We start from the raw sequence: 22,201 nt of genomic DNA, 5'->3' as shown, positions 1-22,201 counted from the left end.
AGCTCGACTATAGTACTGGATTTTCTACACAAAGCCTCGTAGGGCTCCAGCAAGTTTGCGGGGAGACTCGGAGAGCTTCAGCTTAGTCTAACATATGGTGTACCTCCTAACCTAAGCTCCGAAACACCTCCGAAGTGGATGACGGAGTAAAAAAAGACATGGATTGTATTTTCCATGGACAAAAAGTGGTTTTATGGGGAGCAATTTAACATGATTCTATAAGCCAAGTCGTTTCTGTAACGTAACTACCGCTGACTGATACATGTGCCATATATCTTCGGAGTGGCCACCTATTCAGCAACCTGGGTTGGATATCTAAAAGTATCGCATTTAAGCTGGCAATGATAATAGACTTTAGAGGAACGTACTAGCTGTAGTATATACGAGAAAAAAAATGTAGCTTTAATAGCAGGTGCCAGAGGAAAATAGCAGATGTAGCAAGTAGTACCTCGAACCTGGTATTGACTTGAACTCTGCTTATACTGAATAGGCACTCCTTCTATATCTCGAATGCTTCAACCATCTTCTGGCCACATGCTATCCTTTCTTAAAACATCTTCATCCACCACATAGCCATTCTCTTTTAGATATCTCCCACTATTAAACGCTCCGCCAGGATTATAAATCTCAGGAGGAATTGATGGCGGATTCGTGGATAGAATATTAGGATCCGCACCAGCCTCTTCGATCAAATACTTCACCATTTGAACGTTGCCATCTCCGACACCTCCGGCTGCAAGAGCACTTCCAAAGTTACCATACTTTAGAGGAGCATCCACGTCAGCTCCATGCTCAACCAGCAGGCGAACAATCTCAATTGACCCTCCATACGCGGCTGCGGCAAGGGGACTCCCAAAATATCCGCCTGTGGAATACAAATCAACACTCGCCTTGTATTGTATCAAGAGCGCCACTAGCTCATAATGCGAATCCCCCGCAGCCTCTTCAAGTGGAGTGATGAAGGGAGAATACCCATCAGGATTTGCACCCGCCTCTAGAAGAGCCCTAGCAATTGCTAGATCACCTGGTACACTTGTACAGAGAATGGGCACGTCCAAAGGCAGGTTTGGGTCCGCATTATTGTCAAGCAGCAATTGTACTACACCAGCCTGGTCTTCTCCAGCTGCTATAAACAGGGGGCTTGCTTTCCCGCTACGGAGCACCCTGTTGACATCTGCCCCAAAGCCTATTAACTTCTCGCAAAGGTGTCGGTGTCCATGTTTTGCGGCGATTGTGAGAAGGTCCCACCCATCTGCATTGACCTGTGAGAAATCGACGCCAGCCTGCCACCAGTCCTGTAAAACATAGTAGAAACCCAAAGCGCAGGCACCAAAAATAGGATTTGTCAAAGGGAAGAAATCATAAGGATAGCTTATCATATACTCAAACTTTCCGTGCTCAAACCATAGTTGGTACTCCTGACAGCGCTCTTCAAGAGGGCTGTCGAATCCCATGAAGCGTTTTACCAACCGTGATAGTTGAGCGTCCTGCGATTGTAGATCTTCAAGAGCGTGAACATGCCTAAACCAACATGCCCTCACATACTCTTGAAGATAACTGGTCGGGTGCTGAGGGTCCCTTTTGTTGCCTGGTGATACTTGATCAATTTCTTCGGAGTTTGTGGGCGGTTCCCACTTAGAATAGCCGTTGATAAGACAGAGTAAAGAATGTTTAGCGACAAAACGATCTGCTTTCGCCATTGTCCACTCATGCACTGTCTCAAAATATTCAATGACAGATGCATGCGGGAACTTCCATACACCTCGCTTAGCATCCGTAACAACCAGGTGCCGGCAGATTGAGCGAAGAGTCTCTTCTGTAAGTTCTTCTTCTATATCATGGCTCTCTGCGTCGTCGTTCATGGAGAGTCGAACAGCAGAAAGCAGCTGGTTGCTTGATAAAGGCTTGTAAGCACGCATTACCCACAGAACTGCACGACGTAGCGTTTCTTGGCTGTGGCTGCTCATTCCGGTGAAGAGTTCATGATAAGAGGCGTTTAGAGACATTGGAAGTTTTCCAAGCCGATCTCTGATTTCCTTTGCTTGTTGACATTTCGATAGTTGCTCCATTTGGAGAAAAGCCCATCTGAACCTAAGCGAATGTTAGTTTGTGTTAAATGTGAAACTATGATTGCATTCTTGGTGACCTACATGCCATCACAGCCTTTGCAAAGAGTGCTTTTAATTTCTGACTTTAGCTCTTTTGGGATGGATTCCCACAGCCCTCCCCCTTCTATCTCCTCCATCTTTTCTTCAATGAATTTCTCAATATCATTTCGATTATCATTGGCATCGATCTCGATAACTGATCCAGCTGGGAGTAGTTTCACGATATCCTGTTCCCGCCGACTAGAGATAAAGATTTTCACGGGATGCTGAGCATTATTGACGAGATTAGCCAAAATGGTGATAAGTTTGCCCCTTGATGTTGCATCACACTCGTCCAAACCATCCAGAATAACGATGGTCTGAGGGTAGAGGTTTACCGATTCTAAGAGTTGCTCTTTACAAGCATCAAATCCTAGTTTTAAGCCATTCTTTCTGTTTTCACGGTATAGCTTGATAAGACTTTTCTTCATCATCTTCGAATAGCGTGGAGACGTAGATAGCTGGCGAACAAAGCTTTGAAGTGTCGAAAGGGGGTCTTGAAGATCGGCCTGGCCTCGACTACAATAAAAAAAAGCAAGCCCTTGGTCATCTTGAGACTCGTGATGATAGTTCACACCAGCCTTGAGACGAAATCGATCTATGACTTTAGATGCAAGGAATGACTTCCCCATACCCACTATACCAAAGACTGTCAGATGGATGAACAGAAGGATACAGTTTCCTATTGCTTTGGTTACTCACCGGTACCTTGGAGCCACAATATTGTCGACGCTGGGACTTGCTCCCATTCTTGGAATTTTGTGTGTTGTAATAACCATTCTCCGGTTCCCGGGGTTCTCGATTCGGCCCTTATGCGATGTTGATCTCCGAAGTCGATGCGACTAAAAGATTCCAAGGCATCAAGAAGCTCATGCTCTTCAGCCTCTTCAAGAAGATCGCCCATTTTGTCATTAATTTGCATCAGTGGCTCGCTGAGGCTGTCCAACAGGGTGTTCAAATGTTCGTCGGCGTCGGCGCTTCGCACGACTTCACAGGCCTGAGCTGCTGTGATCAGATTATCCTCAGACTTGATTAGGCTAGCAATTAGACCTTCGGCCTCGCCAGGGTTGATAATCGCAAGAAGTATATGCCGATATCCTCCTGTGAGGTGCTGTCCCACATGAGCAAGCAAGTCTAGTGATTTTGTATACACGTCAACAAGCGAGCGCTCCAAAACTTCCTGTACCGGAACCAAAGTGTTGGCATTACTTAGATATATAACCTCATACACCTTTCCACGCCTTACGATGCTCAAAACTTTTTCGGAGCATCCTACAATAGCGGCAAATTCCTCACCCGGTGCGATGGACATCTGTGATCTGATCAGACGAGCTGCAAAGCTTAATCATAAGGTAAGTAGAGATATCTTGGAGTAGGGCAATACCTGCAGAAGTGTCTTCAATGCGGACCAAATGATACCCGATGGAGCAGGAGCGAACTGAATGGCAATGTCTCCAATTGCTCTGATGAAAGATATGACTCGGGGCGCATAATCCTTCCAGAGGATTTGTTTCTCTCCTATTCGAATTTTAAGAGCATGATCTTGTTGTCTTTTTTCGACATTTCGAACAATTTCAATGAGCTCCTCCGTTTGTATACTGTCGGCCGACTTAGATGTGCTATTTGGGGCCAAAAGCCCATCAATCCACTTCTTTGTCTCTGGATTCGCAGCATTATAGGCTTTCTCCCATACGCTGCTCCCTTCTGGGAAGTTAGATGAACAATCTGACAGAGGCTTGTCACCTGCATCCACCGCAAGTACTGTCGAACTGGGTAGGACAAGATCACTATCATCGGGGCTGGGTTTAGAGGAGACTGTTGCAGTTGAGGGTTGCGGAAGCTCATCGACAGCGTGCGCAGCAAAAGGCGCGGAGTTTGGTGAAGTGGAATTAGTTGCATGAAGATGAGCCGGTGTTGTATTCAGGTTGTCTGGGGCGGTCGCGGAGGCAATACCTTGACGCCTGAATTTTGCTTTCATACGGTCCAACAAACCGCTCCGAGAGACTGAATTGGCCTCTTGGCCGCGGATTTTCCCCATCGAGCCTCTAAATCTTTCTCTAGAACGCTGTAAGGAGTGATCTGTTGAGAGCAGTATAGTTGCTCAATGCTTCTCAGATGTTGAATGCGAGAAGTTTTTCTCTCTGCACAGCCTTATGTACAAGTACCTGCATGATGCATGCCACGTGTCGCAGCCGAGTACAAGGCGAGGCTGAAACCTGTATTTGTCCAACATCCACTGCTCTGAAGCGAATAAAATAATATTGATAGAGTATGCTGGTAAATGGAGGCTTAGAAGCCAAAAAGTAGTACCTTAGCATGGTAGAATGATAATGTATCTACAGAGAGAGTGGCCACGGTGCTTACTGCAGTGGTCAAGATAGAACACTTTTGGGGTAGCTATTCAGCACCACAAACTGGCTATCCAGCACTTGAGCGATCGCCTGGAGTTGAAGTGTCAGAACAACATTGAAGATGCGGAACAAAGCATTTTATTTAGTACAACAAATACCTACCCAGGCAGTAGATACCCGGTTAGGTATCTGCTACCATCACTATCTCTTTCTGCAGCTATTGCTACCTTCTTCTAGAATCTGCTACTATGGCTATATTCCTCTAGCATCTGGTACTATCAGTATCTTCAAACCTGAGACACGAGAACCTTGAATAATAAGACTTGGGGCGTTGAAACCATTCTTAATACGTAGTACCTGGCCACCTTGGTATGCTAATATTGCGCTTGTTGTAAACGACTGTTGTAAACGAAAGCAATAGAGGAAGCACATTATATGGACCGTATTCGACCAGGAAACAGAAACTTATAATCCAAACCTGTTAAATTTTTCACGGTCTGTTGGTGATTTGACAACTGCGGGATTTATGTAGGTATGCAATTTGTATTGCGTTTGTAGAAAAGGTTGCCTCGGTAAGTTGTCTGAGAAATACCCGTAGCTATAGAAACGCATCTTGGACCACGTGGAGAGTTGTCAACGCTGCACAAGTGCATTTTTGAGGCCCGTGATAGCACCCCATCGTAATATTGAAGCAGCTTTGCCCAGGATGAGGAGCCATCACCAGGCAGATGTTGCCCTTTTCAGGCATATCCATATTAATGTCTAGAAATTACTTAGATAGGAAATTTAGCGGCGAGGTGAGTGTGTAATTTTCTGCCTCTTGTAGTTAGCGCCGCCGAAAACGCAGTGGGCCGCGATGCTTTTTCGGCGGCCCACGACACCAAAGAATGATGGCCAGGGAAATCGCCAAACAGGCGCAGTTCAGGACGCAGGGAGGCTTTTCCCCAGGATGCCAGATTCGACAAGGACAATCTCAGATGGGGCAGAGCGTCCGCCTGGGCGCATCTAGCGCTCCCCCGCATCGCGATTCTACCCCATGGGGATGCGGGAGCATGACGACAGCTTGCCTCGACGACACACAATCGCGACGTCTGCCATTGGCCCGCCTTGTTCAGCCTTGCTGCGAACGACAGTCTACGGCTACCTCGCATATACTATAGATAGTCTAGATTCTAGATTCGAGATCCCGGATACTACTTTGGACCTTGAATTGGATTCTACTCGTCCATGGCTCCGGCGTCTCTTTCCTCTTGACGTAGCTTACGGGCAGATGATGCCTCTGTCTAGCTTCTCGTCTACCTTGTAGTTTCACCATCGCTGAACTCGTACGAAATCGCTAAATGTGCTTGCTGATAAACATTAACGCCTCGTGAACCAAACCCTTCTTTGCATACAATCAGCTCCTGTTGTCGGCAGAGGGCATTTGTGCCAGCCTGAGTATCAAGGCCCCATACTAGCTAGCCCACGTTTTTTCCCTCTTCTTCACCAGACAAAAAAAAAAACGAGCGACAGCCAACAACAGCTTTCCAGAAGCCCACAAGCGGTGAACCCTACATAAGACCAGGGGAATTTTCATTTCTCGCCCGCCTAGAGCAAAACCTACTCGCCGCCACCCAGTCACATCATGACAATTATCGGCCTGCCCCATCGTTTTTTGCGCTGCTACTTTGCCGGACTAAGGCTAGCCAAAGTCGCGTGTTCCTAGACCTAGAGCTTTTAGCATGCTTGTGCGGGCTCCTCCGCCGCCACGAGCCACTCCCGGCATTGCATTTGCAAACTAGTGTTGCCAAACGAGATACCATGAGCTAACAAAGAATTTTTCCGTTTGGCCATCTGGGTTATCCTTTTGCCATCCAAAACCGACAACGGTGAGCCTGTCGAAAGAGGGGAAAGAAAAAACTTGACAAACCAAACAAACCCTGGTTACGGTGCTTTTCCCCCTTGGCGGCCAGCGAGATTTCATTCGTTGCCTCTTTCGTGCTTGTTGGTTCTGTTATCATCACCGATTTGCTCAAAAGCCCACTTCAGCCAAGGCTCCAGAGAAACGGGCGAGCATCATTGGATCGACACCAGAGGGCTCGGCTTATTTAAACCCGCGTCAATCGAACTGACCCCGGCCTCGCATTGCATCTCGACCTCGTCGTTGAGGAGCCTTTTTTTTCTCCTCCGACTCTCTTCTCCGCTCCGTCGCCTTCACCTATATATCCTTCCCTCTCCTCCCACCTCCACCCTCTCTCTCTCCTCGGCCCTTGTCCATCCATCCTTTCTTCAGCACACTTTGTTGCGAAGAGCATTGATACACCAGGGCACCCTGATGTTCTTGTAATTTTTCTGTGCTCCTCACCTCACTTCTTCATCTCCAAGACTACACTCCCACCACTCACATCATGGCATCGCCTGCCACTGAGAAGGAGATTTCTCCTCATCAGGATGGTGTCGAGATCCAGACGTCCAAAGATGCCACCACGGGAGGCGTCGTGGACGTCGACGGCGAAGGAGACGAAGAGTTCTCCAAGGGCCGCCGTGTAATTATCGAGAGTGCCAGAGCGGCCGCTGCCAAGGAACAGTCAATGACTCTGCTCCAGGGCATTAAGCTGTATCCCAAGGCTATCGCATGGAGCATGATTATCTCCACATGCATTGTCATGGAAGGCTACGATATCAGTTTGGTCAACAACTTCTGTAAGACGCTCCCATCCCAGCAGCTCTACTACAAGATATCCCAATCAGCAGCTAACATGTTCGCCAGACGCATTTCCTCAATTCAATGAGAAATACGGTGAGCTGTACCCCAACGGCAAATATCAAGTACCCGCCAGGTGGCAGTCTGGCTTGAGTAACGTATGTCCCACCCCTACCCATACCATTGCATCTATGGGGAACCTCTAGATCAGTCACAATCTTGTCGGAGAAAAATATCAGCGCTAACAGCTTGGCCAAACAACAGGGAGCCACCGTCGGTGAAATCATTGGTCTCTTCATCAACGGCTTCGTCTCCGAGAGATTCGGTTACAGGAAAACCGTTATGGGATGTCTCGTCTTGGTCGCCGCTTTCACTGCCATCTTCTTCACCGCACCCAACATTCAGACGCTGCTGGTCGCCGAGATCCTGTGCGGTATCCCCTGGGGTATCTTCCAGACCATCACCGTCACTTACGCCTCCGAAGTCTGCCCCGTTGCGCTGCGAGGATATCTCACCACCTATGTCAACTTCTGCTGGGGTCTCGGCCAAGAGATTGGCATTGGCGTCATCTTTGCCATGTTGAAGCGCAACGACCAGTGGGCCTACCGTATTCCCTACGGTCTGCAGTGGATGTGGCCCCTCCCGCTCTTCATCGCCATCTACTTTGCCCCGGAATCTCCCTGGTGGCTTGTTCGCCGGGGTAAGGCTGAGGAGGCCAAGCGGGCGCTGCTCCGCTTGACCAGCCTGAACCGCGAGACCGACTTTGACGCCGACGAGACTGTGGCCATGATGGTGCACACGACTGCCCTCGAGGAGAAGATCACCGCCGGTGCCTCGTACTGGGACTGCTTCAAGGGCGTTGACCGGCGCCGTACCGAGATTGTCTGCATGGTCTGGGCCATTCAGAACCTGAGCGGCAACGCCTTCTCCAACTACTCCACCTACTTTTTGCAGCAGGCCGGTCTCTCTACCCATGACTCTTACGGATTCGCCTTGGGCCAGTACGCCATCAACATGGTCGGTGTCTTTGGCGCATGGGGCTTGATGACGATGGGTGTCGGTCGCCGCTCTCTGTATCTCTACGGACTCTGCGGTCTCTGCAGCATGCTGTTCATCCTGGGTTTCTTAGGTCTGGTACCAGAGTCGCACAGGAGAGAAGGCTCCCTCGCCACCGGAAGCATCATGGTTGTCTGGGCACTCTTTTACCAGCTCACTGTCGGCACCGTGTGCTACTCTCTCGTTGGTGAGCTTTCATCGCGTAGACTGCAGATCAAGACGGTTGTGCTGGCACGAAACCTCTAGTAAGTTTTTTCTTTGGCTCTACATAATACAGAGTGACCAAATTTGCTAACCTCTTTCGTCTAGTAACATCGTCGGCATCATCACCAACGTTCTGACGCCATACATGCTGAACCCCACAGCCTGGAACTGGAGCAACTACACCGGATTCTTCTGGGTAAGACACACACACATCCCCCCGTACCGTACTGCCGAACCGTAGGCGAAATAAAACTATTTTACATCTCAGCTAACACTCTTTTCCTTAGGGTGGAATTTGCTTCTGTTGCATCATCTACACCTACTTCCGCCTCCCTGAGCCCCGCGGCCGCACATTCGCCGAACTCGACGTCTTGTTTGAGAAGAAGATTAGTGCCCGAAACTTTGCTTCTACAAAGGTAGACGTGTTCCACGAGTCTATCGATGAGAAGGTGATGCATCAATACGATGGAATCATGGAGTCGCATATTGAAAAGGTTTAATTTTTGGATGATTTTTTTACGACTATTAATGAAAGGAGGAGGAAACGTATCGATCAAAGGGGGACAGTTTTGATTGGGCGTATATACCATGCAAAGTACGATGCTTATGCTCATTTTAACTACTTATATACAATAATGTCTTGTTCCATACTCTTTCTTACTTTGGGAGTTTCATCTACAAATGTTCACATGATTCACTACGCAAGAGTTTGGGGCAACAGTCAACATCTATTGGCGGATATGCTAAAATTAATCTCTGTTGTCCTGTCGACTAAAAGACAGAAAACAGGCATAGGTGCGCGGAGCAAAAGAGAACGCAACAGTCACACGTAGGGAGAGGCTGAAACGATCTATACGGTGCCTGGCCGCCTACATATGAATGTCACCCAGTCCTCCCTTGTCGTGACACAAAATCATTTCCCCCAAAAGTAAGGCTCGTGACAAAGATAACGTGGGAGATGAGATGGCTTAGCATCTTCATCTCGATTCTTCTTGTTTGATAAAAACAATGAATTCGCAATATCACAAAGCACCAGTATCCCCCATCGGAAAGAGTAAAAGCCCAACGACCAGAACGCCTGCATCAGCCACATCGGCTTGGAAAGTTCCCCTGTATCGCCTCGGTGTTTATGCGGTACCAAAGGTGTTCTCGCCGGAGTAGGTGATGTATAGGAAGCTAGCGATGTAATGTTAGTCTGCAGTTCTCGGAAACGGGCGGGGATGATGGATAGAGCTCTTACCCGTCCTCGTCCTTGTGCTCCTCGTAGATGCTGCTCATGAGAGCGGCAGTAGGAGGAAGGACCTCATCCACGAAGATGAAGATAGCCTTCTCTGGAGAAAGCTTAATCCTCTTGCGGATGACGTAGACAAACTGGCCTACTGTCAGGTCCGCGGGGACTAGGTACTTCTTCTTGTCGATGGTAGCAATATCGCTCTTCTCGACCTTTTCGCAGATGACCTGTTTGGAGGATGTTTGGTTAGCCATCATGATTCATCTTCAGAGAGTAAGGGTAGTCACGGCAAGCTGCATGGCGGGTGCTGGACCCGGTCGGGACGGGAACGGGGAATAGGATGAGGGCGAGGACGAGTAAATGAAGATAAGCAGGGAGCCGTCAACTTACGGGAATGCGATCGGAATACTTCTGTCGGATGCGCTCGGCCTCAGCCTTGCGCTTCTCGAAGGGGTGCTCGTCCTTGAACTTGCTGCGCATCTTGACGACAACCAAAAGGTTAAGAGTGTTGGGTGATGAGAGTGAAGTGTAAAGCGCAGCGGGTTGGTTGTGCGGCTGTGAGACTATCGATGGCGATTCAGAGGGCGATAAAAGCGATAAATATCGATAGCGCGGATGATGGAGTGAAGGGGTTTCGAGAGATGAAAAGGGGAAGAAAAAGGGATTCCAGGGATGTAGAGATGATGTAGAAGTTTAAGGCAGCGCAGGCAAGCTGTGGTGACGAAGTGGAGGAGAGGGGTGACCCAGTGACTCTGGCCCGATGACAAGGCGGTGGCCAGTGCAGGCAAAGAAAGGCAAAGGCAAGAGGCGCAGGCAGAACCAGGCAGTGACGCTCGCCCTTTGTGCTAGGCTGGGCTGGGCCTGAACGGGAACGGATGCAGCACGCAACCTGAACTGAACTGAGTTGGGTGGCGCGCTAACGTTGATGCGGGACGCGGTGAATCACTCACTCACTCACTGGCCAGGCGTCTCGGGGGTACAAAGCCGGTGCTTGCTCCTACTGGGGTACGGGGCGGGTACAAAGAGTGACGGCAGAGGCCAGGTACCTTTTGGCAGCAGTGCTCACCCAGGAACAGCGATGACACAAGCTGCACGGCACAAGGACAGCTTAGCTGTGGCTGGCCGCTTTATGTACACGCATAACGCGGACACCACCGATGACTGTCTCTCACAGGAACCTAGCACCGAGACCACATGATCAGCTGCCGGATCCTTGTGCGCTCACAGTCAAGTCACCAGGGGGGGCTTCCCGGTACCTTTGCAGTGACAGGACAGGCAAGGCAAGGTCCCGACTGGAGTGCGAGTGAGCCGCACGAGGGGTCGAGGGTCGAGGTACAAAGGCGCAGGTACGGGGTACTCCCGTCTGGTCCCGTCTGGTCTGCCTCAGCTGAGCTCGGGGCGCCGTATTCGCTTTCATCTCATCTGGATCTCCTTTGTAATCCATCAGCACCCCGTGCACCTTTACGGTACCATCTATGATTCATCCTTGCCCTATATTTAGTTTGGAAAGAGAAAGAGAATGAAGGAGATGAACGATAAAGAAACATCGACGTAATAAAAGAATGGAAGCGTACAAAGAAACGGTGCTCCTTTGCTCTGGTCACATGTAGCTGTACATTTTCCACATGTTTCACTCTCTCTTGCGCGTGTCCCTACTGAATGAACTATGATGGCGTATTTGAACGGCTTAGTAACTGCTTTAGCATTTCTGGAATATTCATCATCTGCACGGGTGATCGTTTACTGTACACTCGAGGTACGCGTACTCGCGAAGCTATTCATCAAAGCCTCTCATGCAACCGACGCCATAGATAGCGAGATACACACAAGGTATACTTTGTTTGTAGACGTTGAGGTGGTGGATCAACAAGTTCAGTACTGTTACCGATGATACAATTGCCCAACAAAGAAACTACATTTATGTAAAAGCATGTTCACTATGGTAAAAGTCAGTGCATGCTTTTCTCATGGAGCCTCTTTCTTCTTTCATTTTTCATCGTTTAGGCTATTGTATTCGCTTTTGCATAATGCCATTCATCTTACCTGACTTACACTTTAGCCAGACGTTGTTCAACAAAGTACTCGCTCTCCTTTGCCGTCTCTCTCGGTTATGTCTGCCGCCCAACACTCCACCAGTAGCTTCTTTTCTTTTCGCAATAGGAAACAAAGCGTATCAATCCCACAACTTAAACGCAGTCCACACATCACTATGCCATTTACATCCCCATTTCTTTCTCCAGTATAGTTCAAAGGCAAGTCTAGACTACCTTAGTCGAACAGTGACATGCTTCTGCTCAACCGGCTTCCGCCTGCCCCTCCGATCCGAGCTTGTGCCGGCCACCGTCAGACAAGCAGTGCTCCGTACTTTTAACCCACCATGACTTGTGTGGGAAGATCTCAACCACCGAACACGCCACCAGGAATCCGGTGGCTCGATCAGTGGAGGGGCTAATTGGTCAATTCGACGAGAAACACGACGACGAGAAAATCTTTCTCCGGCTTACACTGGCAGCCGCGTCTTATTAAATCCAGCGTCGCCCGCCTTGTCTCGGCTCTTGGTCGCCCAGGCTCAACCCTCTTAATCCCATCACCAATTGCACCCCGTCATGGCTTCACCAATGGCCGCCTCTCGCCATGTCCAGCGCGTGGCTACACAGATCCGTCTGCGCTCAGCGCGGGTTCCCAGAGGCCAATTGACCTTCAATCGATGGGCATCGTCCGCTTCGGGCAGTCGGCGAGCTCCCGCCAGCTTCGGAACTTCATCCTCGGCAGCCGTTTGGCTTGCAGCCGCCGCCATTGGCATCACGGCTCCCTTGGCCTACAGCTTGGTGAGTTAGACACGATAGGCCCAGGGAAACACAATTCATCCCGAGATCCCTCCAGCTTACATGCCTCTTCTTGTTTCTTTTTGCAGACAACAGCAGAGCCTGCAAAGCTCGACGTCACATCCCTCGCCGAGAAGGATGAGCAGAAGAAGAGAGAGACAGTTGTCACCGAAGAGTCGCCCATGCGCCTGCGGATGGAGAAGTTCATCAAGGAGCAGCAGCAAATAATCGTCAAGGAACTCGAGCGCATCGACGGCAAGAAATTTCGCAAAGACGAGTGGACGCGACCCAATGGCGGCGGCGGCATAACCTGTGTGCTGCAGGAGGGCAACGTATTCGAAAAGGCCGGCCTCGGCGTCAGCGTCGTCTACGGAACGCTTCCCAAGCCCGCCATTTTGAAGATGCGCGAAAATCACAAGAACCTCGACCCCGATGTCGAATCGCTGGAATTCTTCGCTGCAGGCCTGAGCATGGTGCTCCATCCGTACAACCCCATGGCTCCCACCGTGCACCTGAATTACCGATACTTCGAAACGGCCAATCCCGACGGCACCTCTCAGGCGTGGTGGTTTGGAGGCGGTTGCGACCTGACGCCTTCATACCTCTTTGACGAAGACGCCATCCACTTCCACAAGACTATCAAGGCTGCCTGCGACAATCACGACAAGACGTACTACCCTCGATTCAAGAAATGGTGCGACAAGTACTTTTACAACAAGCATCGTGGTGAGTGCCGAGGCGTGGGCGGTATCTTCTTTGACGATCTAGACGAGTCCGAGCGAGACCAGGAGAACACCTTTGCATTCATCCAGGACTGCCTCAAGTCCTTCCTGCCGTCCTACGTCCCCATTCTTGAGAAGCGAAAGGACATGCCCTACGATGACAAGGAAAAGATGTGGCAGCAGATCCGTAGAGGCAAGTATGTCGAGTTCAACCTGGTTCACGACCGAGGCACCGCCTTTGGACTGAACACGCCTGGATCACGAGTCGAGAGTATTCTCATGAGCTTGCCATTGACGGCGAGCTGGAAGTACATGTATGAGCCAGAGCCCAAGAGCAGGGAGCAGAGACTTGTGGATGTCTTGAAGGAGCCCAAGGAGTGGGTTTGATTTGGTATATTCCCGTGTAATAATGCATAAATCAGTATATTTTGTAGTGTAGCGGCATAGATAAAAAAAGACAATAGCATCATGAGTTTGAATACCTTATACCGGTTCCTATCCCGAGGTCGGAATGTGATAATGCTGTAGTTGAAGCAGTAAATTAGTGCCTAAAGTAGACTAGGTGATTGTAATTTAATGGCACGACAATCTGTCACAGCTTCTTTATTCCTACACAGATCTGATCTACAATGACTTCGTTCGAACCATCTCTCATCTAAATCGGTGTACAGCACCATTTTCCTTCTTTGTGATTTTATCACTAGTTCGAATCTGGATGATTGCAGCAAAATGAAACTGATAGTCCATCACCAACGCTATACATAGCGAGATCCAGACTTGAGAGGCCTTGTTCGACTCTTACCGGGACGCGCAGTTAGACAGCAACGCCTCATAATGGAAGAGCATCGTTTGCCATCTCACCACCAGCTATTCGCTTCTCTCATTCCGCCATCACCTCTGCCCGGACTCTGTGCCACAGGTGGTTTCACTGATAACCTTGGTGATGCCGACTTGATCAGGGATACGCCATCATCGGCTGAGGATGTAAACTGGCGGCGGCAATTGTTGACTCTTCATGTCATCTTTCCAAGTCTCCTCTTGCCGGCCTTGGATCTACTGGATCGTGGGCTGGTCACCCATCTCTTGGTAGCAGACGAGTCGCAAAAGGCACCGGCAGCAGCAGCATCAGTATCTCCGGATGGTATCCATAAACACGGAGAAACTGAGAATACCGACGAACAGTCCGAAGGCCATATCCCTGACAGCTTGCAAGCAATGGACCACAACGATCAGATATGTATGTACACCGTCCAGTCTGCCGTCTCTACTACATCTCGGCGTAAACGACACACGCCGCAAACAACAAAGGTATATGCGGTGCATCTTGACGCATGGAGCTGTTCATGTGGTGGATTCGCTCTTGATGCGTATTCACACTACGATGTGGCCAATAGTAGCGAGAAACTTCAAAACTCTCCACCGAAGGGATTGTTCGGCAGCCTGGGGCTGGATAGATTGACATCACTCGAGGATTTTCCGTGCTGTAAACACCTCCTTGCATGCTTGTTGGCGGAGAAATGGAGGAAGACTCCTGGGGGCCACGTCCAAGATAGATATACAACAAAGGAAGAGTTGGCCGGCATAATTGGCGGCCACTGATTTCACGCATTTCAATTTGCACAGGACAGGTGAATCATGCAAAGTGTCTATTTGAGTTGATTTTTGCCTAGCGGTTTGCCATCATCAACATATAGAAAGCACTATTTCACTTATTACTCTAAGCACTGCTCGCCTACCAAAATTCAGACGGCATCAAATGGACCTTTCCCTTTCATTATTTCTTTTTGGGCTTCTCCTTGTCGCTGCTCTCCTTGCCCTCTCCGTTTGCGGCGGCCGCAGCGCCCTCCTTCTTCTCATCCTTATTAGTGGCCTCGTCCTTCTTCGGCTCCTTCTCGTCTTGCTGCTGTCGGTTCTGGATCTTGTTCTCTATTAAATCGTGGAATGCAGTAATGGCGCGTATCAAGCTGCTCAGGTAGATGGCCATCAGTTGGTCGTTGGTCTTGATGCTCATGGCATGTGATAGTTCGTGGCTTCCCACTTTGCTGTCATCGTCTGGTGTAGAGAGGTTGGGGAGAAGGTTGAAAACGTCTTGTAGGTTGCCCAGGATCGCATGGTTGACGGGGAGTTGCCCATCAAGGACTTTCTGGAGATAGGCACCAATGTCTCGTAACCGAAGGTGCAGTCCTTGAAGAGACTGGAGCTGGTTAGTGACGCGCGTGGACAGAGTGCCAACAGCAACGTCACGAATATCCCTTAGCAAGTGCTCAACACCAATCTCCTCCGCTTCCTCAGCCTCGATGATCGACGGTGTGTGGACAAAGGTTCGAGAAGTCGTCGTTCCATCCTATAGTGAGGAAAAGAGTCAGTTTAGTCTCTCCAGTGCGTCACTGAAATCAACCTACATCCTTGATTTCCTCAACCGCAAAGTACGCGTCGGTAGGGACACCCGATTCCTTTGGCTGGACATCAATAATGACCAGTAGAGGATTAGGTGTGTAGCGCTTGAACAGCTCGTTGATCTCGAGATCAGAGGCACGAAGCTTTGGTCCAGTGTGGTACCACCCCACCAGCTTCTCGCGCGCATTTACTTTCTTAAACATGTCGTTCATATTTTCGACGTAGTTGTGGTCCAGGAACCATACTGAAGGGTCCTTTTCATCCTCCTCGAAAGGGACTACACAAAAAAAGAGGGCTCGTTAGAAAATACAGCCATACAGTCATACTAGGTAGAGAATCTCTACAGATTCCCTGCCTAGTCTCTTGACGTACCTGCAAAGCTGTTCGACACCCTCACGTTCTTTCCATCATTCTGGCCGAGGAGAACTCCAACCACCCGCCTCTTTGTCTTGTTGTGTACTGTTCGGTTGTAGTGGTCAACTGCGGAGAGGAGGACAAGCGGAGCGACAGAGACGTTTCTCGTAACCAGCGAGAGGGTTTCCGCAGTGGTGGTCGGCATTGTAGCTGGCTGAGAACTGGACCTTTGCTGAGCAGTGTATCGGAGGAGTCGATGCTCAGGGAAGAGTTGGAGGAGTAAGAGCAGGTCGCAGCGGTTTGTAAACGGCGAGAGCACGGGAGAAGATGCCGATTGGTTTCAAGGTCGTGGGTTCGTGGTCAGTGGTTTGCTTAACGGTGGAATCGCCAAAGCAGCAATTAGGTACCTATCCGACTTACGTCGCTGAGTTCCGTCATACTAGCAGTACCCCTCCACCAAGCTAGCGAGGCAAGCTACATCTATTAGGGTAGTGGTTTAGAAGAAATTGAAGGAATATTACTAATATATTATTAATCAAATAACATATAAATACTAAAGAATTAATATTATACAGTGAGATATTACATTTATTAAGTGTATTTTCTATAGAATTTATTTAAATTTAAATCTTTTTATTTTGTTAATGTTACAAATTAAATATCTTTCTTTATTTTATAATTTTGAGGTCTGTTTCTAGAAATTCTTAATTAACCCATATCATCGTTTGGTGGATTTTATCTAAATTACCACCATGCGAATTCAGCTAAGATGACAAACCACCACCATTGGCGGTGCTACCCCTGTACCTAACAGAAATGTTTCTTTGCCACATGTATGTTCCTCGACAAGGCATGATCTTGCCTCGACGATTGGAGACGCAATGGAGCCTCCTCCAACGAAACTGACACCAGGCAAGGGTGTTCAGTCGAAATCGAACAAGGGGCCTCCATCACCGACCTTGGCCAATGTTGCGCGCCACTTTGCTGTGGACAGCGGCTCAACGTTGCTTGCCACGGCGGTAATCACAGTCTTGATATTCGGTGGATGCTGCTCCAATGTACGTCCTGTGTCCCAGTGGTGGCCGCTCGTGATCGCGTGACTTAACAGTTTGGTTTCGCAGGTGTATGCTTTAGAGGCAATCATCAAGTAAGCCTTTCACTCAATGCCGACTTCAGTTACCTACACGATCTAACATGTACACCGAATAGCTTCGAGCCGACAAACGGTAAACTTGCACTTGCATACCCTCTATAGACGACCGATTCCAACCTTTTACTTATCCACACAGGAACCCTCGTAACTTTCGTTCAATTCCTATTCGTCTCTATAACGGGCTACGTAGCACAATTCGATAGATCGCGCCCGCCGTTCTTTTTGACTCCCAACGTCGTCCCGCTTAGCCGCTGGCTTGTCAATATTCTCTTGTTCTTTACTATCAACGTGTTGAACAATCATGCCTTCAGCTATGACATATCCGTACCGGTTCACATCATTCTACGATCCGGAGGTAGCATATGCACCATGGCTGCCGGATATCTCTACGGCAAGACGTATTCACGCCCCCAAATATTTGCAGTGTTTCTGCTGAGTATTGGCGTCAGCCTCGCTGCTTGGTCGGATTCAAAAGACAAGGTAGGTCGTCGTTGTCACCGATGATGTTCTCCTCTTGGTCTAACATATTATACAGAAACCGAGTGACGATATTTCTGATCCTGTATTCAACCCTGGTCTCTTGATCATCTTTGTCGCCCAAGTACTTTCGGCTATCATGGGGCTATATACCGAAGCAACGTATCGAAAGTATGGGCCACAGTGGAAAGAGAATCTTTTCTATTCCCACATCTTATCGCTGCCGTTGTTTTTGCCCTTTGCGCCCTCCATGTGGCGCAACTTAATCGTGCTAACCAAGAGCACTCCTGTTGCACTAAACATACCATTTGCTGCGTCACTGCCGCCGGTTCAAGTTCCATCCCAATTGGCCTATCTTTCGGCCAACGTGTTGACCCAGTATGCCTGTATTCGTGGCGTGAACCTCCTTGCCGCAAACGCGTCGGCACTCACCGTTACGATAATACTCAGCATTCGAAAACTCATGAGCCTCTTGCTAAGCATATGGCTATTTGGCAACACTCTCAAAGCTGGCACCCTCCTAAGCGCGGTAGTAGTGTTTGGAGCCGCCGGCCTCTACAGCGTTGCCCCGAAGCCTGCCCCGACCACGACCAAGGAAAAGAAGAAGGAGTGATACCGTTGCTGGAATTTTCTCATCAAAAAGCTAGATCTCCTTGTTGTCTAGAGCGAATGCCTTGTCATTGATAGAAGATGCAAGTAAACCAAGAGACGGACTTTTCGACATAATCCAACTTGGAACGGCCAATTAGAAGAGTCTATATAGAGTACAAGTCGGGTTTTAGATTCATATAGACGGTAAATGGTCAATATATATACACCAATTGCCATTTCTATTCAACACTGTAATACACCATTGTGCATTGAAAATCGCCCCGCGATCTCATATAGCTGGTACCCAGCCGGCACTTGATCCCTGAAATGACACTGAGACTCAATAAGAGACAAGGGCTCTATCTTAAACAGCAACGCGCTAGTCCTAATTTGAGCAACCCAAACACAAGTGCGGATTAGCTTTAATCCAACTGCCTGCATGTATCCCGTACCTAAAAGTACCTGAGATCGCCTTGCTGCGGCTCTTTGTTTTTGTGCCAAACGAAATCTTGCTGTGTAACTTTGAACCATTCACCACCGACTGACTGGCCCATCCCATTTCCAACTGCTCAGCCATTGGCACATTCGTTTTGACGGTATCCATATATTAAACGGCCAACTAAACTGATTAGAGTTATGCCTGGTGAGTTCATACCCGGGATAAGCATTTGGTGGCTTCACAGTTGCGCTTCATTGGGCCGTATTTTGAACCTAATAAATGGGGCTGCCTTGACTCTTTTCATTCTGCCCTTCATGATGGTTATTTTGCGTCGTTGAAATGCCGTAAATGCGATTCCTAATCATCTTTGTCTAGACCACGCGTCGTTACATAGTAGTAACGGAATATCTCTTCCGGTTCGTACCAGAGAAGAGGGGGATGATGAAGATGTGCAAGGGCAGGCTACCAGTGGCTTGATCGACCCTGAACTCCAATCAGATTCTCTCGAGGGCCACGAGGAACATCTCCATGATGGAATGCTGTTACGAGATCTCCAAGAGCGCACGACGTTCTATGACCCTGTTGCAGAACTTCAGATGACACAGACGGATGCAAAGCTGTTCTATCAGCGGAGCAAGATTGACCCACGGACTGGGAACTCTCCATGGCCACAGTCAACTCCTTTCGGAAGCCCTCTCATGCTCTCAGGCTCACGCCCAGCTACAGAGTGGGGCGGTGATTCATTGGTACTTGATCTCGATGGTAATTAGCAAGTCCGTCTGCGATACATGAGGAGAAACCGGATTGCTGATCGAGGTACTAGACAAGCTAGAAGTCGTAGACACTCCTTCCAGGCCCTATGAATCGACAATCCCCCCCAATGCTTCATATCCTCTGAAGCCTAGTCTTAGTACCAGCCACGGCTTTAATGAGACAAGGGTCGCCAATGACCCCGCGGCTGGATTATCAGGCAATGGACTCTTTGACACTGAGCCTCATATAACGGCTGAGCTCAGTGCGATTTCAAAGCAGATCCAGAGAATACTTGACATGAGACGCAAGTACATTTCTCTTTCTAGCCAAGGACCAAATGACAACCCCAGGGATAATGCAGATTGGGAAATATACCCTCCTCCTCCTGACCCAGCATGGATTCACAGCCACAGCAATGGCACTGACGAGGCCGGGAAGCAAGGCGCAGGCTCTTCGGCAACTACTACTGAACGAAAGAGGCCTGTCCGAAAAAGAAAGCCCGGCCACGACATTGGAGACGATTTCTTTTTTGAAGACTTACTTCCCCTGCCTGAAAACGGCGAGATGAGCTTTGAAATGGACAGCGAAGGAGTCTATCAAGTGTTTGACACTCCAAGCAGCAAAACTCCCGCTATTCGCGTGCCTACGATTCGGGAATTCTATATTGATTTGGAAGAACTTCTCACAGTTTCATCTGATGGTCCAAGTAAAAGCTTTGCTTTTCGTCGACTTCAATATCTAGAGGGAAAATTCAACCTATATGTTCTCCTCAATGAATACCAGGAGACTGCCGATAGCAAAAAAGTGCCACATCGAGATTTCTACAATGTCCGAAAGGTGGATACGCACGTCCACCACTCTGCATGCATGAATCAGAAACATCTCTTGCGATTCATCAAGAGTAAGATGAAGAAGTATCCGAACGAAGTTGTGCTCTTCCGAGATGGCAAGCATCTCACTTTGGCGGAGGTCTTTGCCAGTATCAATCTGACAGCGTATGATTTGAGCATAGATACACTTGATATGCATGTAAGTCGCAAATCTATACGTCCTAAACGGACTGACTTGCTAGCACGTCTGTATTCTGACCGACTAGGCACACACTGATTCCTTTCACCGTTTCGATAAATTCAACCTCAAATACAACCCCATTGGCGAGTCGCGCCTGAGGACCATCTTTCTCAAAACCGATAATTTCATCCACGGGCGCTACCTGGCGGAGATTACTAAGGAAGTGATAGCCGACTTGGAATCTAGCAAATACCAGATGGTCGAATGGCGCATATCCATCTATGGCAAGTCCATAGATGAGTGGGATAGGCTTGCAGCCTGGGTTGTGGACAATAAGCTCTTTTCCCACAACGTCCGCTGGCTCGTCCAAATCCCTCGTCTCTACGACATCTACAAAGCTAGCGGCTTGATGGATACTTTTGAGCAGGTTATAAAGAATGTATTCCAACCCCTATTCGAAGTCACAAAGGATCCGTCAAGCCATCCAAAGCTACATGTGTTTTTAGAACGCGTTATTGGTTTTGACAGCGTCGATGATGAAAGCAAAATCGAACGTCGTCTATTTAAGAAGTTCCCTGTGCCCCGAGCCTGGGATACGAAGCAGAATCCTCCATACAGCTACTGGATCTATTACTTGTATGCCAACATGACCTCGTTGAACCACTTTCGACGGAGTCGCGGCTTCAATACATTCGTTCTACGACCTCATTGCGGAGAAGCGGGCGATAGCGAGCACTTGGCTGTGGCGGCACTGTGCTGTCATAGTATCAGCCATGGATTGCTTCTTCGCAAAGTTCCTCTGCTCCAGTATATCTTCTATCTTGAGCAGATTGGAATCGCCATGTCGCCGCTAAGTAACAACGCTTTGTTCCTTGCTTATGAACGAAACCCATTCCATCAGTATTTCAGACGCGGCTTGAACGTTTCTCTGTCCACAGACGACCCGTTGCAATTTGCTTTTACCAAGGAACCCTTGATCGAAGAGTATGCTGTGGCTGCGCAGATTTACAAGTTGAGTCCAGTGGACATGTGTGAGCTAGCAAAGAATTCTGTAAAGCAGAGTGGCTATGAGAAAGCCATCAAGAAACAGTGGCTGGGCCAAGATTTTGAGAAGCCCGGGAAGGATGGGAATAAGATGGTGAAGACAAATGTGCCGGACCGCAGAGAAGAATTCCGGTACCATACACTCCTCCAGGAGAGGGACATGTAAGTGATTGGCATATTCCTCCCTTCGCGCATACATATACTTACTTCATCGATTTAGCTTGAGAAAATATCTTGATTACGGCTCTGGCGATGACCTCGTGGCAAACGGGATGCCAGGAAGCGCCCAAGCAGCCGAACCACTTGAGAACAAGACTCAACCTTTCCCGGCTGCTACGGCTGCTGAACCCAAGGATGGGGAGTCCGAGGGGCATGTGTCCTTTGTCGACGCTCACACAGGAGAGCCTCTTAAGACGGATAATCACTTGTCTGGAAGTGACCCGATGATGTTCCCAGGGATCCTCGCCCGCGAGCATCGAAACAATAGTTCGAGAAACTTGGCCCAGAGTGATGACAGAGCAAAGTAGTGTTTTCGACGTAGGATAGTAATGAAAGAAATCCACTCCTGCATGTTTTGCTGTTGGACAGTATTTCACAGTGCATGATGCCAGTATATGCCCCAACCTACAATGAGCACCTATCATCTTTATCATACCTATATATTGATGTAGAGAATTAAAATCCCCATAAGTAACAATATTTTCTAAGTTTATAATACGCCACGATATTAGCCTCAATGAGTTGAACGATCCATGTTAATTGC

At 48.7% G+C, this 22,201-nt stretch overlaps 8 protein-coding genes across 8 annotated transcripts; 5 read left to right on the top strand and 3 right to left on the bottom strand.

Moving 5' to 3' along the window:
* Positions 1-278: 278 nt before the first annotated feature.
* Positions 279-4,264, bottom strand: V8C40DRAFT_88633 (ankyrin repeat domain-containing protein). The gene is made up of 4 exons (XM_083223562.1): positions 3,532-4,264; positions 2,850-3,459; positions 2,151-2,784; positions 279-2,091 (listed from the first exon to the last, which is right to left on the bottom strand). Exons 1-4 carry the CDS (start codon positions 4,183-4,185, stop codon positions 516-518), a joined length of 3,474 nt encoding a protein of 1,157 aa, XP_083077440.1. The 5' UTR covers positions 4,186-4,264; the 3' UTR covers positions 279-515.
* Positions 4,265-6,140: 1,876 nt separating this feature from the next.
* Positions 6,141-9,147, top strand: V8C40DRAFT_231846 (uncharacterized protein). The gene is made up of 5 exons (XM_083213014.1): positions 6,141-7,180; positions 7,248-7,339; positions 7,446-8,482; positions 8,547-8,637; positions 8,729-9,147. Exons 1-5 carry the CDS (start codon positions 6,886-6,888, stop codon positions 8,939-8,941), a joined length of 1,728 nt encoding a protein of 575 aa, XP_083077439.1. The 5' UTR covers positions 6,141-6,885; the 3' UTR covers positions 8,942-9,147.
* V8C40DRAFT_231844 (ubiquitin-like protein ATG8) lies at positions 9,037-10,311 on the bottom strand. Its single transcript, XM_083213013.1, has 4 exons — positions 10,234-10,311; positions 10,063-10,176; positions 9,682-9,899; positions 9,037-9,617 (listed from the first exon to the last, which is right to left on the bottom strand). Exons 2-4 carry the CDS (start codon positions 10,150-10,152, stop codon positions 9,569-9,571), a joined length of 357 nt encoding a protein of 118 aa, XP_083077438.1. The 5' UTR covers positions 10,153-10,176; positions 10,234-10,311; the 3' UTR covers positions 9,037-9,568.
* A 1,967-nt stretch (positions 10,312-12,278) lies between these two features.
* V8C40DRAFT_261152 (coproporphyrinogen oxidase) lies at positions 12,279-13,606 on the top strand (the record flags this gene model as incomplete). Its single annotated transcript, XM_083219228.1, has 2 exons — positions 12,279-12,500; positions 12,587-13,606. 2 exons carry the CDS (start codon positions 12,279-12,281, stop codon positions 13,604-13,606), a joined length of 1,242 nt encoding a protein of 413 aa, XP_083077437.1.
* Positions 13,607-13,835: 229 nt separating this feature from the next.
* Positions 13,836-14,949, top strand: V8C40DRAFT_231837 (uncharacterized protein). Its single transcript, XM_083213012.1, has one exon. The coding sequence runs from the start codon at positions 14,054-14,056 to the stop codon at positions 14,816-14,818; it is 765 nt and encodes a 254-aa protein (XP_083077436.1). The 5' UTR covers positions 13,836-14,053; the 3' UTR covers positions 14,819-14,949.
* On the bottom strand, positions 14,855-16,357 carry V8C40DRAFT_231836 (proteasome regulatory particle lid subunit RPN8). The gene is made up of 3 exons (XM_083213011.1): positions 15,989-16,357; positions 15,622-15,893; positions 14,855-15,563 (listed from the first exon to the last, which is right to left on the bottom strand). Exons 1-3 carry the CDS (start codon positions 16,173-16,175, stop codon positions 14,994-14,996), a joined length of 1,029 nt encoding a protein of 342 aa, XP_083077435.1. The 5' UTR covers positions 16,176-16,357; the 3' UTR covers positions 14,855-14,993.
* Positions 16,358-16,776: 419 nt separating this feature from the next.
* On the top strand, positions 16,777-18,443 carry V8C40DRAFT_231833 (nucleotide sugar transporter family protein). The gene is made up of 5 exons (XM_083213010.1): positions 16,777-17,028; positions 17,092-17,117; positions 17,180-17,196; positions 17,260-17,603; positions 17,659-18,443. The coding sequence occupies exons 1-5, from the start codon at positions 16,852-16,854 to the stop codon at positions 18,211-18,213; spliced, it is 1,119 nt and encodes a 372-aa protein (XP_083077434.1). The 5' UTR covers positions 16,777-16,851; the 3' UTR covers positions 18,214-18,443.
* Positions 18,444-18,691: 248 nt separating this feature from the next.
* V8C40DRAFT_231830 (AMP deaminase) lies at positions 18,692-22,124 on the top strand. Its single transcript, XM_083213009.1, has 5 exons — positions 18,692-18,834; positions 19,006-19,392; positions 19,454-20,412; positions 20,480-21,600; positions 21,659-22,124. Exons 1-5 carry the CDS (start codon positions 18,828-18,830, stop codon positions 21,963-21,965), a joined length of 2,781 nt encoding a protein of 926 aa, XP_083077433.1. The 5' UTR covers positions 18,692-18,827; the 3' UTR covers positions 21,966-22,124.
* Positions 22,125-22,201: the final 77 nt, after the last annotated feature.

The sequence above is a fragment of the Trichoderma camerunense genome (assembly GCF_050948025.1).
Source record: "Trichoderma camerunense strain CBS 138272 chromosome Unknown V8C40scaffold_2, whole genome shotgun sequence".
In the NCBI taxonomy this organism is placed as follows: domain Eukaryota; kingdom Fungi; phylum Ascomycota; class Sordariomycetes; order Hypocreales; family Hypocreaceae; genus Trichoderma; species Trichoderma camerunense.
Note: the sequence above shows the minus strand (reverse complement) of the source record. Positions and strands in the feature narration are given on the sequence as shown.